The 22,436-nt window shown below is 36.5% G+C and overlaps 2 protein-coding genes across 2 annotated transcripts in view; one reads left to right on the top strand and one right to left on the bottom strand.

Annotated features, from left to right (window-relative positions):
* Positions 1-4,460, top strand: part of LOC150089161 (coiled-coil domain-containing protein 169-like) — a 73,007-nt gene extending 68,547 nt beyond the window's left edge. Inside the window, exon 7 of the mRNA XM_090390354.1 lies at positions 4,175-4,460. Coding sequence (XP_090246480.1) covers positions 4,175-4,334 — 160 coding nt within the window. The 3' untranslated portion in view covers positions 4,335-4,460. The remainder of the gene's footprint in view (positions 1-4,174) is intronic.
* A 1,452-nt stretch (positions 4,461-5,912) lies between these two features.
* Positions 5,913-22,436, bottom strand: part of ND-B14.5B (NADH dehydrogenase (ubiquinone) B14.5 B subunit) — a 99,744-nt gene continuing 83,220 nt past the window's right edge. Inside the window, exon 3 of the mRNA XM_090390353.1 lies at positions 5,913-6,104. Coding sequence (XP_090246479.1) covers positions 6,052-6,104 — 53 coding nt within the window. The 3' untranslated portion in view covers positions 5,913-6,051. The remainder of the gene's footprint in view (positions 6,105-22,436) is intronic.

The raw sequence follows: 22,436 nt of genomic DNA, 5'->3' as shown, positions 1-22,436 counted from the left end.
TATTATGTGCATAATAACATTTCTGTGTGGTTGTTCATTTACAGTTGCAATGTTCAAACAATTATTGGAGTTTTTCTGTTTACAAAGACGTTAGTCCTGTAGGATGACTTTTTGAACATCATTGTGACTGGAGATTAATTTTGGATTCACCTACAATCTGGGCACAACAGACAGTTCAATTTTGCTATAGAACATCTATGTATGAAAAAATTGAAAGTCCAAGCTCAGTGATGTTGACTTCTTTCTCTTTAGGTGTTATCCACACTGAATTTTTGGAAAAAGGGCCACAGTCATTTCGATCCAATATATTGAGACACTGAACAAGCTCAGAAAAATAATCAAATGAGTAAAGCCTGTCAGTGAAGCAATGTTGTTTCAACATGACAATGTGCAGTCTCACCTGTGTCTGTGATTTGAAATATTTTTGCACTCTTCTTATAGTTCAGATTTCGCTCAATGACATTTTTTTTTTTTTTTTTTTGTTCCCAAAGCTTCTGTTGCCTCAAAGATGTTCTCAGAACATCTTTGAGGAAATAGATATGACCCCAATGAAGAAGTTAAAGCAACTGTGAAGACATGGTTGGCGTTGCAACCAAAATAAATTTTATTCAAACAGCATACAAAAAATTGTCCTGCACAGGATGAAATGTATTGAGTTAAGTGGCATGTATGTAGAACAGTGATATATCAGATTAAAGACAACTTTTTAGGTATGTCTTCACACACACACACAGTGAAGACAATAAATATATATGCCTATCCATTTGTCTGTCCACATATAACAACTCAACTCCCAGTGGATAGAAAGATTTGAGCAATCCCAAATTTCATTAAAATCAGACAAATAGAAATCTAGCCATTTTTTTTTTTTTTTTGAAGGCAAAAAAGAAATAAGAAATTCATAGGTTATGCTTTGTTTTAATGCAATGTAGTATTGTTAGCTTTAGACAGTCCATGCATGCTTCACATGTATTGGTACGTAAGACTCAGTCTTATATAACAATGTAATATGTTATAAGAGTATGAAAGAAGAGTAATAATATACAATTGTAATTAAACTGAATGGCTAAGTTTAAAGACAATGAAACTGTACAGTTTTATTAAATGTTCTATAAAAATTATAATCTCAGTAATTAGCAATAAGAACTTAGAAAACTATATTTACTTTTTGGTTCAATTAATCACATAAAATTGAACATGCCTAAAATTTGATGTACTATGTTACCTAACTTCTTTATCTAGAAGTATTCTCTCTTTCTTAATTTATCTCTATCTTCAAAAGTTATGCAATAAGAGGCATTACTTTTTTTTGGCCCACCCTTGTTGTAATTTTAAAAATTGATAAATTCAAGTTTAGTCTCTATTCAATCACTTCAGTCAATACTAATTCCATCTGAATGTACAGACCAAACAATAATGATTGCATAATTCATTCAGAAAACAGCCACTATTTCTATATTCTAAATACATTCAGTGATCTGAATGGAAGTTTCTTTGAAAAGATACTCTCAGTATGGTAGGGGTGTCTGACAAACTACAACTAAATGCCACAGTGTAAGAGAGTTGTTCATTAATAGCTGAACAGTCTCCATTGTGGTATTTACATGTAGAGTAAGCAGATACCTCAGACTTCAGGTATCGCCACAAGATACATCTGAGTATCTTAGCATCTCTCAGCCAGTGGTTCGCATTAGCAGTGGCAAATGATGCAAGAAAGCAACCTTATACAGCAGCAGGAAAAGAAGAAAAAAAAAAAAAAAAAAAGCACGACACCTTCCATTTCACCTATTCATTCCCTCCAATAGTTTGTCTAGTTCTTCCTTAAATTTATACTATCAACTTCCACAACAACAGATGGAAGTTTGTTCCAACAATCAACCACCCGTTGGCACAACTATTCTGCAACTGTCTTTCCTCAATTTGAATTTGTGCCCTCTCTTGCATGTGGTCTGAGGAAGAGGAAGAATCCCATCAGCACCGAGCTTGCTCAATCCATTCAAAGCCTTAAACACCTCAATGAGATCACTTGCTCATTGCTCTACTCTGTATACTCATTCCAGCAGCTCCACATCCTTCCTAAAATGAGGCCTCCAGACCTATATGCAGTAAGCAACATGTGGCCTGATCACTGCCTTATACAATGAGATAATCACCTCATTACCCCTACTAGCAAAATTCCTGTATATCATTGACAAAACCCATGAGCTACCCTGGCAGCATGTCTGAATTGTTCAGAGAACTTCATATCCGACTGCACAGTTATCTGAAGGTCGTTTTCATTTTCCAGTGTAGTAATACACAGTTGGTATGTTACTCTTGGATTACTGTACCCATATGCAGCACTTTGCATTTATCAATGTTAAACTTCAATTGCCATTTCTCAGCCCATCTACCAGACTTTTCTAGATCCCATTATAGTGGCATACTGTCATTCACCAACCTGCCAACCTTTGTATCATCTGCAAACTTTAACATTAAGCCTGATATGCCTTCATCACTATCATTGATAAATACAGAAAACGACAGTGGGCCCAACAATTAATAATAGATTTATATGCATCCAATGCACTTTTCTTTCTCTGCCGAGTTTCATCAGTTCACCTGACATCCATTTGGCCTGTAGCTTGAAGAGTATTTCATAGTTGGTATGAAAAGCCTAGTAGCGTCTATGATTTCTTTCCTGAACACTTTCCATTTAGAATTTGCTGTATAGAATTTAAAAAAACTGTCTGAGATCACTGTAGTCACCTTTCCGAAAGCAAACCTTTCCCTTTACCCCTGATGGTAGTTACATCCCAAATCAATACACTGTTGATCACTGCCACAGGGTGGTTCTTTTATCTGCATATTCTTAATGCATGTAGAATTACTGCTGATAACCAGATCAAGAATGTTTCCTCTTGTTGCTTCCCTAACATGCTGCTGTAGAAAACAGTCATCCAGTAAATCTACAAAAGTTTAGTATGTGAGTGACCAACCCACAAATAATAGTCAACATCTGGAAAGTTAAAATCCCCCATTATAAGACATTTTGATTTACTGATCCATTCTATTTCTCTGTACAGCTGTTCGTTGTACTCATCAGGCCTATAATAGCTTCCTACTCTCATTTTTGCTTTCTGAATTGGCCACCCATGACAACTGGATACACTGCCTTAGATTTTATGTGCTTTTTAACTAGGAGCATAACTCCTCCACTCCTATCCTGTCTGTCCTTTCTGTACACTTTGTAATCCTCATATTCAAATTCTGCATTCCCTGAAATCCCAACATTTTCTGCAAGTCTTGACCAGCACTTCAAATTCGTCAAATTTATTTTTAACTGCTCAAAGAAGTTTAGATCAACTGTAATTTTTAATTTAAGTGACACAAACTGAATTTATGATTATTAAAAGAATTTGGAAGGTCATAGTTACAACCTGATTTTACAGGTCTGCCTCAGTGGCAAAACAACTAGTCTGAAACAAAGATATAATACCTTTTGTCCTATGGTCTTAGGATGGAATTGTAGTTCCAAGTATGGCAGGATTTATATATATTCTTTCACCAGCAAAATTTCACAAACATTTCTAGATTTGGTTTTGATTTCACACTACCCAATTCATCAGTATCTGTGAATCAGTTTTGCATCTGCAATAGATTTACCACTTTGAAGAATAAGCTATAAACACTCTACCCATTCTCTAGCAAAAGTTAGCTTTGGCTTTCTAATTGTTACAACCTTTGCCCATTTATGCAGTCACTATATTAGGCTAGTTTGTAAATTTATAGGATGAAAATCTAACAATCTTATTAATAAAAAACATGCTGCACATTGGCCTGAGACTTGATGACTGCAGTCTAAATGAAATAGCTTTATTAGGAAATGCCTTTGACAGACACAGAATTTGAATGTAGCCCTTGTCAAATGAGTAGCAAACCTGCTATGATGAAAAATATATCAGAGATCTATAAATGTTTTTATTGATATGAGTTTTTAACATTCGAGAAAGTGATTTGAATTTGGAACTCCTTGGACATGCTCTGTCCATGAATTACTAGAAAGAATTAATTTTGGAAGGAATGGGTTGATTTAACCTACTCATAGTGTTAAAACTTATGGCTCATAATGTCTTAATACAATTTCATGTCTAATATAAAATATTACTACTATATTCACTTTCCTTTTGATTAGAAACATCTTGCCTGATCAAAGAGTGATTGATCCTAAGAAGGGCCCTATCAAGAAGACAGCAGCTGTACGCAGTTTACCGAAGCTGAACACAGCAGGTATAGAAGGTGAGGAAATAGAAGATGGCCATGAATTGCAGACTAAGAGATCTGCTGAATTCTAAATTAGTGATAGCAATGCCATAGATATAAAGAGCACATTAAATATCCCCAAATATCTTGTCAATTCACTGCTTAGCTCGGCAGATATAACACGTATGTTAGAATTCAAATAAAATTTAATGCTAATTAGGCCTGATTAATCTTCTGAAGTGTATTATTAGTTCTTGCCATAAAGTTTTTTGAACAGTGTTTTTATTCTTAAGCTTCTGTTATATATATATATATATATATATATATCAATATTTAAATTTCTCTTTTGCATTCACTATCCAAACTATTAATAATATACTGTAATTTATATGAACAGAAAATAAATAACTTGATAATCAACTTTTTGATAAACTGAAGCAGAATGAGTAATGCCTTTGTATATCTCATATCTAAAATCCAAATGAAAAGAACCAAATCAAGCAGGTTTTTCTTACAAAACAACACGAAACTACAGGGTTTGTGTGTGAGGCAGAGGTTGTGTGGGAGAGGGAGAACATGCTTATTTTCACCAAGATGTTACAGACCTGTATAAGGTAAGCCATTCCTGCACATTGTGCTGTTATAGCCTCCTCATGTGACATCCTCTGAAAAATTAACTTTGCTTTGTGCAACTGAAGCATTGCTACAACTTAACACCAAAAGCATTTTAAATAAAATGACCTATTTTTAAAATAATACAATACTGGTAACTGACATTCTATATGAATAATAGGTTCACCTCTTTGTAGTACTGTAGTCATTCCATTTTGACTATATTTTAATATCCTGTTTGCTAAACAAGACTGGACCCATAGCTTGTTTCTCTTTTTACAGTGGGCTTTTTCATTGCTCCTAGTTGTGATTGTTATATCTAATTCAAATAAATGTCCTTATTTGAATATGCACTGAAATTACCTTGTTATGAATACTTGGAAATTTGCTTTTCATAATATGGCATGGTTAGAATTTGAAAAACTGGATTTGTGGAATTTGGCAAATAATTTCAAACTGCTTAATGTTCTTAAACCATTCACTTGTTGGAATTATGAGTCCTCTATGAAAAATAATGCAAATCAATAATGAATAAAAATTCTATGGATACTTCAGAATGACCCAACGTTCATTCAATATTCTACCAAAACTAAAAACAATCTAAGAAGAAAATGGGAGGATACCTTCTAGAGGAAATCAATCATATTGAAAGAACAATTGTCAGTTTGCCAAAGGCATGTTAAAAAAAAAAAATTTTGCCCTGTTATAACATTCATTCATTAACCAACTTTTTACAGAGGAAAAAAAAAACTATTTTGTTCACTTACTGCCTTGGTCATTTCACAAACATTTAGAGTAGAGTTACCATATTTTACCATTCAAATCTAAAAATAAAATTTCCACAACTTCGAATGAGCTTTAAATTCTTCAGTATGGAAAATAAACTTATACCATTCTGTATTTATGGGGATAGATATGTATGATAATAACAATTAAATAAAGTAAATTATGGCCTTCCAAAAAGAGCAGGTGCTGCTTTGTTTTGAATCACTGACAAAAAAAAAAAACATACACATAACAATAAGGATAAATTTCATCTATTTATTTTAATTCTTTTAATAGTACATTACTATTTTTCCAGAGTTAAGTGGCTGCAGACACAAGTAAAAAAGTGTAGAAGCCCTTTACTGTTCATTTTGGTTGGGTTGGTTTTTTCCCCCCTTATCTACAAAAGTCTATTAATGAACCATGCTACAGCTATCGAATTGGAATCCACGGTTCAAAAACTTCAGCAAATTTCTTCTTCTTTTCTGAAAAGAGATAATAAAAAAGGTAAAATGTAGCTCAATATTTTAATGTGACAAACTATAACAAAGCTGTTTTACTGTAGAGTGTACAATAAATAAGCCTAACATATTTATTGTACAGTTGTGTTTTCCAATTTTAGTTTATTTAGTTTTCTTTTTGATTAGTTTATTTATCAGATACTATGAAGAATCTTACACTATAAATCATGTCAAATCACACCCCTCCTTCAAATACCACAAGCATTTTCATACCAGTGTTATGCTAACCGATTTGCATACAAGGAATAATTAGAATTACAGTGGAAACAGTCTGCAATCACAGGCAATGCCTTTAATTTAAAATTAAAGGAATTGCCTGTTAGCAGCATTAGCAAAGGCACATGATGCAAGAAAGCAAGCTTATATAGCATCAGCTGAAAAAAAAAAAAAAAAAAACCTCTTATTTGCAATTATTCTGAGCAAGAGGAAGAATCCCATCAGCATTGAGCATACTCAAACCATTCAAGGCTTTATACACCTCAATCAGATCACCTTGCCGGTACCTAGTCTCCAGACACTGTAATTTGTAAAACTTAAGCCTTTCTTCGTAAGAGCAACCGTTTGTTACATTCACTAATCTTGTTGCCCTTCTCTGTACTCTTTTCAAGAGTTCTCCATCCTTCTTAAAATGAGGCCTCCAGACGTGTATACAGTACTCAAGGTGTGGACTGGCCATTGCCTTATACAAGGGGATAATCACCACCTTATCACTGCTAGAAAAATTCCTGTATATCACTGACAAGACACCATGAGCTACCCTTGCAGACCGTCTGCACTGCTCAGAAAACTTCATATCTGCCTGCACAATTACCCCCAGGTCCTTTTCATTCTCTTCCTCTGTCAGTGTGGTACCACAGAGTTGATACATTACTCTGGGATTACTGCTTCTCATATGCAGTACTTTACATTTGTCAATGTTAAACTTCATTTGTCACCTCTCAGCCCATCTGCTCAACTTTTCTAGATCCTGTTGCAGCAGTCTACTGTCATTAGTGTCATTAACAACCCTGCCAACCTTCGTATCGTCTGCAAACTTGGACATTAAGCCTGATATACATCACCAGTATCAGAAAACAACAATGGACCCAACACTGAACCCTGAGGGACTCCACTAATAACATTAGACTACAAAGAGCAGTGTCCATTGCTTACCACTCTGTCTTCTCCCATTCAACCACCCCTTTATCCATAGTAGCAATTTGCCTCCAATGCAGGATCATCTAGACAAGACTACAGTTATAGCTTGGACACAGCATGGGTTTTTTAAGGGGGGAAAGTCCTGTCTGACTAAGACCGTCTTGTCTAGATAATCCTACAATGCTTCTTTAACCAGTGCTTCCATTAATTTCCCTGGAACAGAAGTTATACTAACAGGTCTGTAATTACCTGTGTCTCCCTTTGATCCTCCTTTGTGGATTGGGGTCACATTTGCACATCTCCAGTCTATGGGTACCTCCCCTGAGTCCAGGGAAGCTCTCATAATTATGGCTAAAGGTTTGCTTACTTCCTTTGCCACCTCCTTTAATATAACTGGATAGATCCCATTCACCCCAGGTGCCTTTCTTGTGTTTATCTTCAACAATTTCTCCTCCACTTTACTCTCAGTTATTAAAAGATTATCTAGCTTGTTGCCAGAGTTGAATACACATTTGGCATTCCCCTCCCTGAATAACTCCTCATGGGTGAATGTTGATGCAAAATATTCATTTAGTTTGTTAGCTACCTGAGCAGGATCATCAAAAGTTGAACCATCAATATTAAGTGGACCAATCTGATTCATCCCCTTCCTTCTAGGGTTTACATAAGTAAAGAACTCTTTGCTGTTTTTCTTTGCATCCTTTGCCAAAGATTTCTCATAATCTGCCTTCATCTGCCTAACCTCTTTTATAACTTTGTTACAGACCAGCTTATATCTATCATAAGCTTCTGTGTCACATGTTAATTTATATGTATCCCATGCATTTTTCTTCTCTGTCACATGCCTAATTAGTTCATCTGACATCCATTTAGACCTAAATCTTGAACAATATTTCTTTGCTGGTATGAAAAGCCTAGTAGCTTCCAAGATTAATTCTTTGAATGCTTCCCACTTTAAATTTGCTGTTTGTAACATCATCAGTTGGTTCCACCGTATAGAATTTAAATACTGTCTCAGACCACCGTAGTCAACTTTACGAAAACAAAAACCCTTCCCTTTACCCTTGATGGTAGTTACCTCTTTGAGTAAATCCCCCTTCAGCACACTGTGGTCACTGCCGTCTAGTGGTTCCTTTATCTGCAGATTTTTGATGCATGAAGAATCACTACTGATAATCAGATCAAGAGTATTACTCTCTCTAGTTGCTTCCCGAACATGCTTCTGTAGAAAACAATCATCCAATAATCCCCAAAAGCCTTGCTAGTGTGTGAGTGACCAACCAACAAATTCCAGTCAATATCCGGGAAATTAAAATCCACCATTATAAGACACTCTAATTTACTCTAATTTACTGGCACACTATTTCTCTGCACAATTGCTCATTATACTCATCAGATTCATTAGGCCTATAACACACACCTACTCTCATTTTTCCTTTCCCAGTGCTTATGTCACACCAAACAGACTCAAAATTGCACTGTCCACCCACATCAGTTGGATGCACTTCCGTAGATTTTATGTGTTTCTTAACTAACAGCATAACCCCTCCTCCCTTCCTGTCCTGTCTATCCTTTCTGTACACATTGTACTCCCCAAATTTCAGTTCTGCACTGCTTATGTCTGTGTGAAACCATATCTCTGATATCCCAACAATATCTGCCTTTGATGTCTTGACTAGCACTTCAAGCTCATCGAATTTATATACTCCTAGCATTGGTGTACATGCAAGTATACATGCACCTGTTACTACTCTTAGTTACCCTAACACTGTGATGGATTAATTGGATTATCTCCTTAAACTGTAATTACAAATCTATGCATTGTTTAATAGCTTAAAGCAAGTTACTAATGTAGGTGTGGCAATAAAGTTCCCAGACTGGTGCAATAAAAATGAAGGAGCTCAAAAAAGTTTTTTATTTTTATTCAAAATAATCACCACCTGACTGAAAGCATTTTTCACACTATTCTAAAAGTTTCTAAAAAGAGCCAACAAAGGCATCCAAAGAGATGATGTTCAGTTCAGTGGTTACAAGTTTTCACCTTGGGCAAGAAAAAAAGTCTACTGGTGCTAGATTGGAAGAGTAGGGTGGGTGATTATCTGTACAATGCCATGTTTTGTCAGGAATGTCTTCACATGAAGTGCAAAATGGGTGAGGCATAGTCATGCCCTTCTCTTGAAATTGCAGCCATACCCAAAAAATGTGCTTCAGTAGCCTTTGAAGCACCTGCATATTGAACATGGCACTGACTCTCACCCCTTCAGGTACAAATTCCTTGTGAATCATACCCTGTTTCTTGAAAAACATGATCATCATCTTCTTAATCCTGGACTTCTGTAAACAAAAAACTTTTTGGGCCTTGATGATTTTGAAGTCCACTACGTGCTCTGATGCTTTGTCTCTATGTCTCTGAACCACTTAGACTATTCAAACACAAACACACTGATATAACTTAATATTGCAAGAATATTTGCTGATGCTATTGAGGCAGAGTTAAGTGGGTCGGAAAACTGCTAGCTTGGAGGGATACACGGACTAATAGATTAACAGTAGCCACTGGCACAGGTGAAAGTGATTCTTGCACTGCTTCTATTGAAATGAGCAGAAGCCTGGAAAACAAGGTGCAGGGGATTCCAGACACTGCTGGAAGTCATTGCAGAACAAGTAAATACATGAGCTCTGTTAGGATAGCTAAGAATAGGAACAGGTGCATGTATACCAATGCTAGGAGTTTGGTAAATAAATTTAATGAATTTGAGGTGTTGGTCAAAACAAAGGCAGATATCGTTGGAATATCAGAGATGTGGTGTAACACACAGATATAAGGAATGCAGAACTGATATTTGGGGAGTACAATGTGTACAGGAATTACAGGGAGGAGGGGTTGCGCTATTTGTTAAGAAACACAAAATCCAAGGATGTACCACCAGTCAACATGGCTGGCCAGTGCAGTGTCCAGTCAGTGTAGTGTGAATATTATACTCTGAAGAGTATAATAAACAACTGTACAGAAAAATAGAGTGGGTCAGTAAATTAGAGTGTCTTATAATGGGGGATTTGAATTTCTCAGATATTGACTGGAATTTGTGGGTTGGTCACTCACACACTAGCAAGGCTTTTGTGGATTTATTGGATGATTGTTTTCTAAAGCAGCATGTTCTGGAGGCAACTAGAGGGAGTAATAATCTTGATCTGATTATGGGTAGTGATTCTTCATGCATTACGAATCTGCAGATAAAGGAACCAATAGGTGGCAGTGATCACAGTGTGCTGAAGTGGAATTTACTAAAAGAGGTAACTGCCATCAGGAGTAAAGGGAAGCGTTTTTGCTTTTGTAAAGGTGACTATGGTGGTCTGAGACAGTATTTAAATTTTATATGGTGGGACCAACTGATGATGTTACCAACAGCAAATTCAAAACGGACAGCATTCAAGGAATCAATCTTGGAAATTACAAGGCTTTTCATACCAACTAAGAAATATTGTTCAAGTTTTAGGCCTAAATGCTTGTCAGATGAATTAATGAGACATGTGGCAGAGAAGAAAAATGCATGGGATAAATATAAATTAACAGATGACACGGAAGCCTATGACAGATACAAGCTGGTCTGTAACCAAGTCACAAAGGAGGTTAGGCAGGCAAAGGCAGATTACAAGAAATCTTTGGCAAAGAAAAACAGCAAAGAGATTTTTTCACTTATGTAAACTCTAGAAAGAAGGGGTGAATCAGATTGGTCCACTTGCTATCGATGGTTCAACTGTTGATCCTGCTCAGGTAGCTAACAAACTAAATGAATATTTTGCATCTACATTCACACATGAGGAGTTATTCAAGGGAATGCCAAAGGTGAATTAAACTCAGGCAGTGAGCTAAATGATTTTTTTACAACAGAGCAAAATGGAGGAGAAATTGTTTAAGATAAACATAAGGCACCTGAGGTTGATGAAATCTATCCAGTTATTAAAGAAGGCAGTAAAGGAAGTAAGCAAACCCTTAGCCATAATTATGACACAGGGGAGGTTCCCATGGACTGGAGGTGTGCAAATGTATGTATCACCAATTCACAAAGGGGGTTCACAAAAGGTGATACAATTAATTAGACCTGTTAGTTTAACTTGTGTTCCGAGGAAATAATGGAGTCACTGGTTAAAGAAGCATTGCAGGATCATCTAGACAAGACTGCAGTAATAGTTAAGACACAGCATGGGTTTGTTAAAGGGAGATCTTGTGTGACCAATTTGATTGGATACTATGATGTGGTCACAAAGAAACTGAATGCCAAAAATAATTTTTATATCATATACTTAGATTTCAGGAAAGCTTTTGATACTATTGCACATGGAAGACTGCTGTACAAATTGGAGAGGTATGGCATTACGGGTAAGTTGCTACAATGGATAAAGGGATGGTTGAGTGGGAGACGACAGAAAGTGGTAATCAATGGACACTGCTCTTTGTGGACAAATGTTATTAGTGGAGTTCCCCAGGGTTCGTTGTTGCGCCCACTTTGTTTTGTATATTTATTAATGACATTAATGAAGGTATATAGTGGCGCTGGTGGCACCAGCTGTATGCTAGCTAAATTAGTGCACTATTAAAATTAGTTAATAAAGAAGGTTTTAGGAAGTGTTGCTCAAAAAGAAGTTATATTTTAGATAAAATAAGTGTTGATGAGTGATAGGCTAAGATCTGGGACCGAAAGGTGGTGTGATTTTCTGAATGTGAACTTTTTTTAAAATGGCTATCATTACTATTCTTGGATATAGGAAAACAGGAAATTTCAAGGTCATTAAATTTTTAAGGAACTATAATCAGTCACTAGGAATTATTAGCAGAATAGTTGTGCTACCTGATAGCTTTGTGGTAGAAGTTTTCAGGATACCAAATTGTATGTAAAAATACGTGTTGCTGAGTTATTTATTACTGTTATTTTCAAGGCCACAGTCATTCTACCGAGTCAGCCATTTTCATGAGATAAAAGAACTACAGCAGTGCCACCTGCTTGTTCAGTGGGATTAGAAATTCGGCATAAATTGCATAAAATTATTAAATTGTGACATCGCCATTGTATAAGAGCTACCACTTCTATATAGCTGCGTAAGGCTTGGCAGATCGGCAGCTTAAATCCCTAGCCCGGATAAATGGTGAGGGTTGACGTCAGGAAGGGCATCCGGTCGTAAAAACTATGCCAAAACAAAATGTGATTGATGGAAAGTAGATGTGTCAGGGCTACCGAACAAAGGATGGGTCTGGTTAAAGAAGTTAGTTCAGCTAGAGATGAAGGAGGAGTTGAAAAGTGTTAGAATAGGAACATTGGGACGATGAATGGAAAGAGCAGAGAGATTGTGGATTTGATGCAAAGAAGAAGAGTGAAGATCCTATGCCTACAAGAGACTAGGTGGAGGTGAAATAAAGCAAAAGAGCTCGGTGAAGGGTATAAGTTGTTCTTTAGAGGAGTGGATGATGTTTGTTTGTTATTTGGTTTTTAGGAGCATTAGCAACTAAGGCCATATTGCTCCAGGGATATGTGGTGGTCATTCCATGACCTTTCCTCATCCTCCGTATTTGGTGGTGATGGGCTTGAACCCCGGTCTAATCAAGAAGCGTGTGCTACGCACTGCTGCTCTTTCCACCTGGCTATGGAGGCGCCTAGGAGCGGATGAGGGAGGAAGAAATGGAGTAGGTATTGTAGTTGATAAGGAGTTAAAAGATGGAGTGTGTGAGGTTAACAGAAGGAGTGATAGGATTATGAGCATCAAGCTGGAAGTGGGTGGACACTTGACCACGATAGTATGTGCGTATGCCCCACAAGTAGAATGCGGGGAAGAAGAAAAGGACAGTTTTGGATGGAAATGGATCAAGTGGTCATGGCAATACCTGGGAATGAGAGGATGATCGTTTGGGGCGACCTAAATGGTCATTTAGGAAGAGGCAAGAGAGAGGAAGGAAGAGTGTATGGAAGGTGGAGTATTGGGGAAAGAAACAGAGAAGGGGGAGAGGATAGAACACACAGTGGCATTCGACCTGGCGATAGTTAACACCTATTTCGAAAAGAAAGAAAGCCAGCTGATAACATACAGGAGTGGGGAAAGGACAAGCAAGATTGACTATATCATGTGCCATAGGGGGCATCTAAAGGAAATGAGGAACAGCAAGGTGATAAACGGAGAAAGTGTGTCTGCACAACATAGATTGCTTGTGGCCAATTGGGAGGTTGCAGTGGGCAAAAGTAGGAAATATTCAGGACAGAGGGAGAAAAGGATAAAGTGGTGGAGATTGAAAGAGGAGGGTTTGAGGAAGGAGTTCAGGGAAAAAGGTGCTAAAAGGAATAAAGTTACCGGAAGACGTGCAAGAGTGGTGGAAAACAAATAGTTGTTTCTTAAGGAAAGTTGGTGAAGAGTTGTTGGGGAAAACATCGGGAAAGGGGATGCCGGAGGGAAAGGAGGCTTGGTGGTGGAATGAGGAAGTGCAATCGGTGATAAAACAAAAGGAGATGAAGAAAAGATGGGATGTAACAGGTAGCCAGGAAGATAAAGAAGCATATATAATAGCAAATAAGGAGGCAAAAAGGGCTGTGGCAATAGCAAAGGCGAGGGCAGTGGACAAGGCCTATGTGGAACTGGAAAGGAAAGAGGGAGATAGGCAACTGATGAGAATAGCCAAAGCAAGAGATAAGGCATCGAAGGACTTCTCATCATTAAAACAGATAAAAGATGAGAGGGGGGTGGTTATACAGGACCCGGAAAAGGTTAAGGAAAGGTGGAAAGACTATTTAAGAAGCTATTAAATGAGTAAAACCCAAGAGCACTATGCGTGGATGGAGAGATGAATGTGAAAGTAGTGGAAAGCATAAGCAGGAAAGAAGTGGAAAACGCACTCAGAAAAATGAAGAGAGGGAAAGCAGTAGGTGCTGATCAGATCAGAGTAGAGGTATGGAGTAGTCTGGAAGAAGAAGGGATCGATATCCTATGGGACTTGATGGAAAAACTGGCAGCAGGAGAGGATATCTGATGAGTGGAGGGAAAGTATACTTGTGCCAATCTTTAAAGGAAAGGGTGATGTGCAGGAATGTGGGAACTACAGGGGAATAAAGTTAATGTCTCATTCGATGAAGATCTGGGAAAGAATTGTGGAAGGAAGGTTAAGGCAGGAGACAGAAATAGGAGAGGAACAGTTTGGTTTTATGCCGGGAAGAGGAGCAACAGATGCGGTCTTTGCTTTAAGGCAGGTGATGGAAAGATACAGGGAGATGCAAGTAGAGTTGCACATGGTGATTATAGACCTGGAAAAAGCATATGATACAGTGCCCAGACAAGAGGTATGGAGATGTATGAGGGAGAAAGGTACATTGGAAAAGTACATAAGGCTTGTGAAGGATATGTACGAGGGAGCGGTGACTCAGGTTAAGAGCAGTGTAGGTATGACTGAGGGATTCTCTGTAGAAGTTGGACTGCACCAGGGATCAGCTCCCAGCTCATATCTGTTTGATCTGGTAATGGATGTGTTGGTGAGAGAAGTGAAGAGTAGAGCATCATGGAGTATGCTGTTCGTGGATCATATATTGTACTGTATAGTATGAATCAGAGCTGTATTACTCAATATGTTCTACGTTGGTAATAATATTAGTAAATTGATAAGAGGAGTTTACCTCAATATAGTACGTGGAACACTTCCGTATGATACCCTCCAGAAATTAAAAACGAAAAAAATCGACAACTTACCGGTACATTAAAGTAAAATATAAATAATTAAAGTGAAATATAAATAATTAAATAATCAATTTAACACAATTCAAAATCAATTCAAAACAATTAAAATTCAAATTAACGCAATTAAAAGAATCTAACGAAAATATTCAAAACGATTTTTGAATCGTTTTGAAAATCGTTTTGAATATTTTCGTTAGATTCTTTTAATTGCGTTAATTTGAATTTTAATTGTTTTGAATTGATTTTGAATTGTGTTAAATTGATTATTTAATTATTTATATTTCACTTTAATTATTTATATTTTACTTTAATGTACCGGTAAGTTGTCGATTTTTTCGTTTTAATTTCTGGAGGGTATCATACGGAAGTGTTCCACGTACTATATTGAGGTAAACTCCTCTTATCAATTTACTAATATATTGTACTGTGCGAATCATCCCAAGGAAAGGCAGAGAAGAAATTGAAGGAAAGGGTTGGAAGATAGAGGTATGAGGATAAGTAGAACAAAGACAGAATATATGGTATTGAATGGAGAAGTTGAGAGTTCTATAAAACTGTGGGAGGAAAAGCTACCATCTTTTTCGAAATTTAAGTATCTGGGATCGAACGTTGAGAGGGATGGAGGATTGAGTGCAGAAATACAGCAGAGATCCAATATTCCTTACATTTTGAGGGTACAGCTCTAAAACGGTGTTCGCAGGCCGCCCGCTAGTTAGTACACCGGACCAAACCTATTGGTAACTCTCTAGGAGGCTTCCGGATCAGCTAGTGTATAATCTTGCTACCTCTACTCTGCCAGATAGTGACTGGAGGGAGTCCGAGTAGTGTGTATGCGGGGAGCATTGTCGAGGCCACGTTATGTCAAGGATCTGGGTATATTCTTACCATGTGTACGCCACATCCAAAAATTTCATTACTTCATACAGCATGTCCCGCCCACTTTTTCTTACTATTGAATACACCATGAATTGTCAAACTAATAGAGCAAGCTTATCTGCGAAAAGATCTAAACCTCCCAAGCACTTCCTAATTCATTTCACAAATATACGTGGTCTCAATTCTAATCTCAACGATGTCCATTTCCACTTGCAGTCTACCAAACCCCATGTACTTTTTCTGACAGAATCTCAGTTATCGGTTGATTCAACTACTGCTCATCTCAAATGCCCAAATTATTCACTGTATGATTCCTTCCGCCTCAAAGGTGGTACTTGTGCATATGTCTGTTCTGATATTCCCTGTCAGAGACTTGGCAATTTGGAATCTCCTCTCTTTGATCTTCTCTGGCTTAAAATCTCTCTACTTCATTGTGTCAAATTCATCTGTTGTCTCTACCATTCTCCCAACTCCACTAATCACTTGGAGCTCTTTGACTTCCTCTCTTTGCAACTTGACTTTCTCCAGTCCAACTTCCCTAACAGTGAGGTAATTTTCCTTGGTGATTTTAATGTTCACAAATCCAGCTGGCTTCTGTTTTCTAGTCACACCGACCCAGCTGGTCGAGATTCTGAGGCTTTTGCAATTACTAATGACCTTGCACAGATTGTTCATTTTCCTACAAGAATACCAGACAATCCTAATCATACAGCCAATATGCTTGATCGTTTTCTCACAAACAACCCTTCTAAGTACACAGTCGAAGTGAGAGGTCCTTTAGGCACTTCAGATCACAACTTGGTGATTGTCTCTTCTCCAATGGAACCTTTATCTCATGGCTATTCCCAACCTTGTGTTGTTTGTCATTACAAGAATGCAAAATGGGATGACCTGTGAAACTTCTTTTCTTTTTTTCCTTGGTCAGATTACTGTTTCAAAACTTCTGATGTCAACGTTCGCTCAGATCGTGTCAGTGAAATTATTCTTGCAGGAATGGAATCCTTTATCCCAAACTCCACTTTAAAATCTCGTCCTTTGTCTAAACCTTGGTTTTCCAATAAATGTGCTAAGGCTGTTCAAGATAAGAATGTTGCATATCGTAATTGGCTTGTTTCTAATTCTTCAGTTTCATTTTTTGCCTAAACCAAAGCTCGCAACAATTGTAATGCAGTTATTAACCAGTCCAAACTAGAGTTTGAACAGGCTAAGAGTAGAAAACTTGCTTCTTGCCCTAATGGTAGGCGAGCATTCTGGTCTTTTGCCAAAGCTATTGGCCGCAACTTTTGCCCATCTCTGCTCCCACCTTTGTCCAAACCAGATGGTTCTGTTGTCACTTCAGCCAAGTATAAAGCTGACCTGCTAGCATCCGTTTTTTCTTCCAACTCGTGTATTAATGATCTTGGTAAAACACCTCCCACCATTCCCAACTCGTGTATTAATGATCTTGGTAAAACACCTCCCACCATTCCCAACATGCTCCATTCAATGCCTCCTGTGGTCTTCTGTCAAAAGGATGTCAGAAGGATTTTGATGAATCTTGATTCTAAGAAAGCTCCAGGTGCCGATGGTATTTCTCCACTTGTTCTCAAAACCTGTGCTCCTGAACTTACTCCTATTCTTTGCCTCCATTTTTCACTTTCTTATTCCAAAGGTGTTTTTCCTTCTGCTTGGAAATTTGCTCATATCCAGCCAGTTCCTAAAAAGGGTGACAAATCCCTCCCATCCAGTTATCGTCCCATTGCAATTACTTTTAGTCTTTCTAAAGTAATGGAGAAATCAATTAACCGCCAACTCTTAAACTACCTAGAAACCTTCTGTCTGATCAACGATCGCCAGTATGGATTCTGTCAGTGTCGATCCACTGGTGATATTCTGGCTTAGGTTACCCATTTATGGACTAATTCAATGGAAAGGTTCGGTGCTTTTGACATCTCAAAGGCGTTCGATCATGTTTGGCATAAAGGTCTTCTAAACAAGCTTCCATCTTATGGTTTGCCAATTGTTTTTAGTAATTGGTTATCCAGATCGCTCACTGAGAGTGATGGTAGATGGTTCTCTGTCTTCTAACTTCTCCACTAATGCTGGTGTCCCCCAAGGTTCAGTTCTTTTCCGTACTCTTTTCCTCTTGTATATTAATGACCTTCTTCCATTGACTGGAAATCCTATCCATACTTTTGCCGATGATAGCACATTGCATTCCACTTTCCATTTTGAGAAACCTTGTCCTGCTCAATTGCTAACTTATTGTTGCTAACTTTTCTTTCTTTTGATGCAATACCATCCTCTACATCTATTTAATTTCATCAACTTCTGAATCTGAATAATTTCTTCAGTTTGTTATTTCATAAGTTAACAAATGAGGCTAACAAGCACGATCTTCTCCTCGTCCAATTTTCAAAGCTATTTTTGTCTTGCCATCTATTATGCTGCATAACAAATTTTAAGCTTTTGAATTTTCTCCCACAGGCTAAAAAAATTAAAGAAGGTGGAAAAAGATGAATCTATTATAAACCCAACAAGGCAGACTAATTAACGGAAATTTTTTTTTCTCTCAAAAACAAGCAGAATGCTTAATGGGAAAAGAAGATTTTTTATCTAAAAATATGGTAAATCTCATATTGAAATTTTGATGAGATGAATCCAAATTTGATGTCAGATTTTCCTACAATCCATAGATTTAGAGAGGAATGCAGGTTACTCTTACTGAAACTTTAACAAGTATTACAACAAATGGCATATAAAATATATGCTACTTTTTTCTTTTCTCATGAGCAGGACATTGATCTCTCTGGTCAATGTTGAGCAATAGTCTGCTAGCATATTGGGCTTCCACATTCCTAGGTAATGTTTCTCCATGATATCAACTTCTTGAATTCCGATCTAAAAAATATTTAGATCGGAATTCAAGAAGTGTATTTTTAGAAACATATTGCAACTGAAATGTTTAGTAGGTTTGTAATAAATTCTTAATCAAAAGAATATAAGTTCTCTGCTTTGTAGTTGCCCAAAAAAATCTTCACAAACTTTCTTGAAGCAACTAATTGCCAAGCTTCCAATTCCTCATATGTGCTGCACTAATTGTACATTTTATATGAGGAGTCCACTTCTTGTCATGAACACATAATTCGTAGCTAAAATAAAGTTCATATATGCTTTCTTCAATAAGAATGTTATCTGTATGTGAGATTTAATTGTGTAACCACTGCATATATAACAAAAACTTTCTGTTGAATCAATGCACTAATGCAACATTTCAAAAGCATGTTCAGTTGCAACTGACAGCAAGAACTATAAAAAGAGACGGTATAATAATATTAACACATGCACTTTAACTTCAACTGACCAACCTGAGAGGTAATTTTATATATCTGTCTGATAAGGAGGGAGCAGGTGGGAGGAGAATAGTATAAGAACTGCCAGAAATTGATTGCTTTATCAAGATCTAAAAACCTCCTGAGTTCAGAACTTCTCAATCAGCAGTCCAATTAATATAAACAGACAGGCTAAAATCTAAGTACATGAACACTAAAATACGATATATCTTGCAAACTGAGGATTAAGACTATACTTAATAGTCCAAACAGTTGAAATCAGCATTAAATCCCTCCTTAAGTCCATGTTTCTATTTAAGAAATTTTCATTGTTCACTTTTATGAACTATGACTACTGAAACTGAGTTTTATGAACTGCTACTTAGAAACACGAATAAGAGATGGCAGCACTAACTAAGAGATTTAAAGACAATCTGTATATAAATAGACATTATTTGTAATCACTATGAATCAGAATCAGACAAATGTACATACAGTAAAACTCCCCTTATAGAATTTTCTAGGGAAGCAACCCTAAACAGCACCATAAATTTGATGAAATATAATAACATTGCTTTTCCAATTTGATTTTCTTTTTTTGCAATGTATATGAAGCAGTACTTTATATGTTACTTGAAACCTACACAATTACCATACTACACTTACTTTTTTTTACATACTATTAACAAGAATAAAAAAAAGATTTTATTAAATTAAACTAAACATATCTTGATTATTACAAACATTAAGTTGTATTAACATAATAATGATGCCATTATTGAAATTTATTGCTGACATCTTGAACACACAAACACAAAAGACACTGTAAGGAGAGCAAATGAACAACTGAATTTTTAAAAAAAGCTAAGGAGGGTGTGTGAGTATACTGATAGAAAAATGCCAAGTTGTAAAAAGTGGCCTTTCTCTTTACTCAGTTTTTCTTTTTTAAATAATATATTAAATAAATGTCACCTGCACCAGAAACCATTTCTAAAAGTAAACAAACTTCCATAAATGATTCTTAAAATCTGTCCCCCCCCTCCAAAATGCAAGAATATTTGTTGATGCTATTAAGGCAGTGTTAGATGGTTCAGAAAACTGCTAGCTTCGGAGGTGGTGAGGGGGAGTACACAGGCTAATAGATTAACAATAGCCACAGGCAGAAGGGAAAGTGATTCTTGCACTGCTGCTATTGGAACATGCAGCAGCCAGAAAGCAAGGTACTGGGAACTAAGAGTAAGAACATGTGCAATATACACCAATGCTAGGAGCACAATAAATAACTTTTATGATTTTGAAATGCTGATCAAGTCATCAAATGTAGACATTGTGGGGATATCAGACATGTGGTGCAGTATTTGAATATGGGAAATACAATGTATACACAAAGGACAGACAGGTCTGAAGGGAGTTAAGAGACATAAAATCTAAGGTAATGCATCCATGGGTAGCCAGTGCAATGTTGAATCAGTTTGGTATCACATAAGCACTGGAAATCAAAAATGAGAGGAGTGTGGTATAGGCCAAATGACTGTGGTGAGTACAACGAACAACAGTATAGAAAAATAGAGTGGGCCAGTAAATCAATGTCTTGTCAAATAATCCTGAGAATGAAAAGCACAAAATACAAATGTTCTCTGGATTATGAATTAAGTAATTTCCTGAAGAAACTGGGCAGCTCTTTGATCATTTTATTGCAGCTGTATAAAGCATAAAAAGTTTCAGTTGCACTGTCATCATGGTTACAAAAAGTGATGCTGTTATTGAATTGCAGCGTAACATTAATCTTCTGCCCAGTGTTTGATATTAAATTTTCAATGGAAATAAGCATTTGTGACTGCATTATAAGGCTTCTAAATCTTGAGTGTGGAAATTATATTTTGGAAATGTGGTGTATCTCAAAATCTCATACTTCATCGTTTATATAGCATTAACAAACAAAAGTTTATTAGTTATTAGGTATTGGTGGGCAATTTTTCAGAGTTAACAATGATACCAGAAATTTGGGAGTTGAAGACAAAGTAGCAGCAATCTCTTCCTATACTATACAAATGAATCCACTTATATGGCATGCTGTTAGTGCGCAAGGTGATATACCTTCTCTTAAACACACATCATTAAAGCCTTTTGACAGTGCAAGTCACTAAAGTAAACAGATCCTAAGTCAGCACAAAGTTGTTGGACTAAAAAGCTAATTCATACAAGGATAAAATGCAAAGGATTATTGGAGTAACCTATTGTAAGCATAATGATGTTTTCCCCATAGTGGATGGCATACACTGAAAATTTCAGCATTTCAATTCAGACAATTTAAATAATAACCCACATTCTGTACAATCCCCCATTCCACAGCAGTATGCCAGCTTTATTCTGTCATTGCTATAAATTAACAGACACCTATCACAAAATGTGCCAGCTGCCTACAGAGGCAGAGATAAGCCAATGAACTACCCAGAAAATCTTGACAGGTAGCCTTAGTGCGTGAAAGATTTCAGCACATTCAGTACCCCTGCATTATCTCACTGAGTTGCAATAGTGTACCAGCTAAACTCCACATGGAACATTATTATTAGGAAAGGAATACATTTCAGTATAATCACCTTGAATATTTGTAGAATAAGAGAAATTTACCTCAATATGATACTCTTCAGAAATTAAAACGCATATAACATTAAAGCAAAGTGATTACAGTAAAAAATAAAATGAACACAATTTAAAAAGTTTAACGTAATTTTTTAAAAACGATCAGAGGAATTTCCATTCCTGTGATCATGACATATGGTCAAAAAGCTCTTTCAGCTTCAGGAAGGAAAATCATTTTTCAAAATTTATGGTAAACTTTAAATTTTTTAATTGTATTTTAATTTTGTTCAACTGAATTTTTTTAAAAATTGTTTTTTAATTGTTTTCAATTTATTTTTTACTGTAATCATTTTACATTAATGTCATATTCGTTTTAATTTCTGGAGAGTATCATATGGAAGTGTTTTATATATCATGTTGAAATAAATTTCTCTTATTCTTCTACAAATATTGAAATCAATGTAGAATGTATAGAGCATCATAGCTCTGGTTTATATTATCATCATCCTGAATGAAACGTGGTTAAGTATTGTTATGCGAGCCAGAAATGAAGTGCTAATCCCGTGCATACAATCAAGTAGTACTCTTCACGCATGCAGAAATCTCACCAAGAATCTAGTATAACATGAAGGTTATGTTTTTGCAACATAACTTTACACCTCTCCTAAAAAGTTAGGAA

The sequence above is a fragment of the Mastigoproctus giganteus genome, chromosome 2, assembly GCF_048544385.1.
Source record: "Mastigoproctus giganteus isolate SK-2022 chromosome 2, ASM4854438v1, whole genome shotgun sequence".
In the NCBI taxonomy this organism is placed as follows: domain Eukaryota; kingdom Metazoa; phylum Arthropoda; class Arachnida; order Uropygi; family Thelyphonidae; genus Mastigoproctus; species Mastigoproctus giganteus.
Note: the sequence above shows the minus strand (reverse complement) of the source record. Positions and strands in the feature narration are given on the sequence as shown.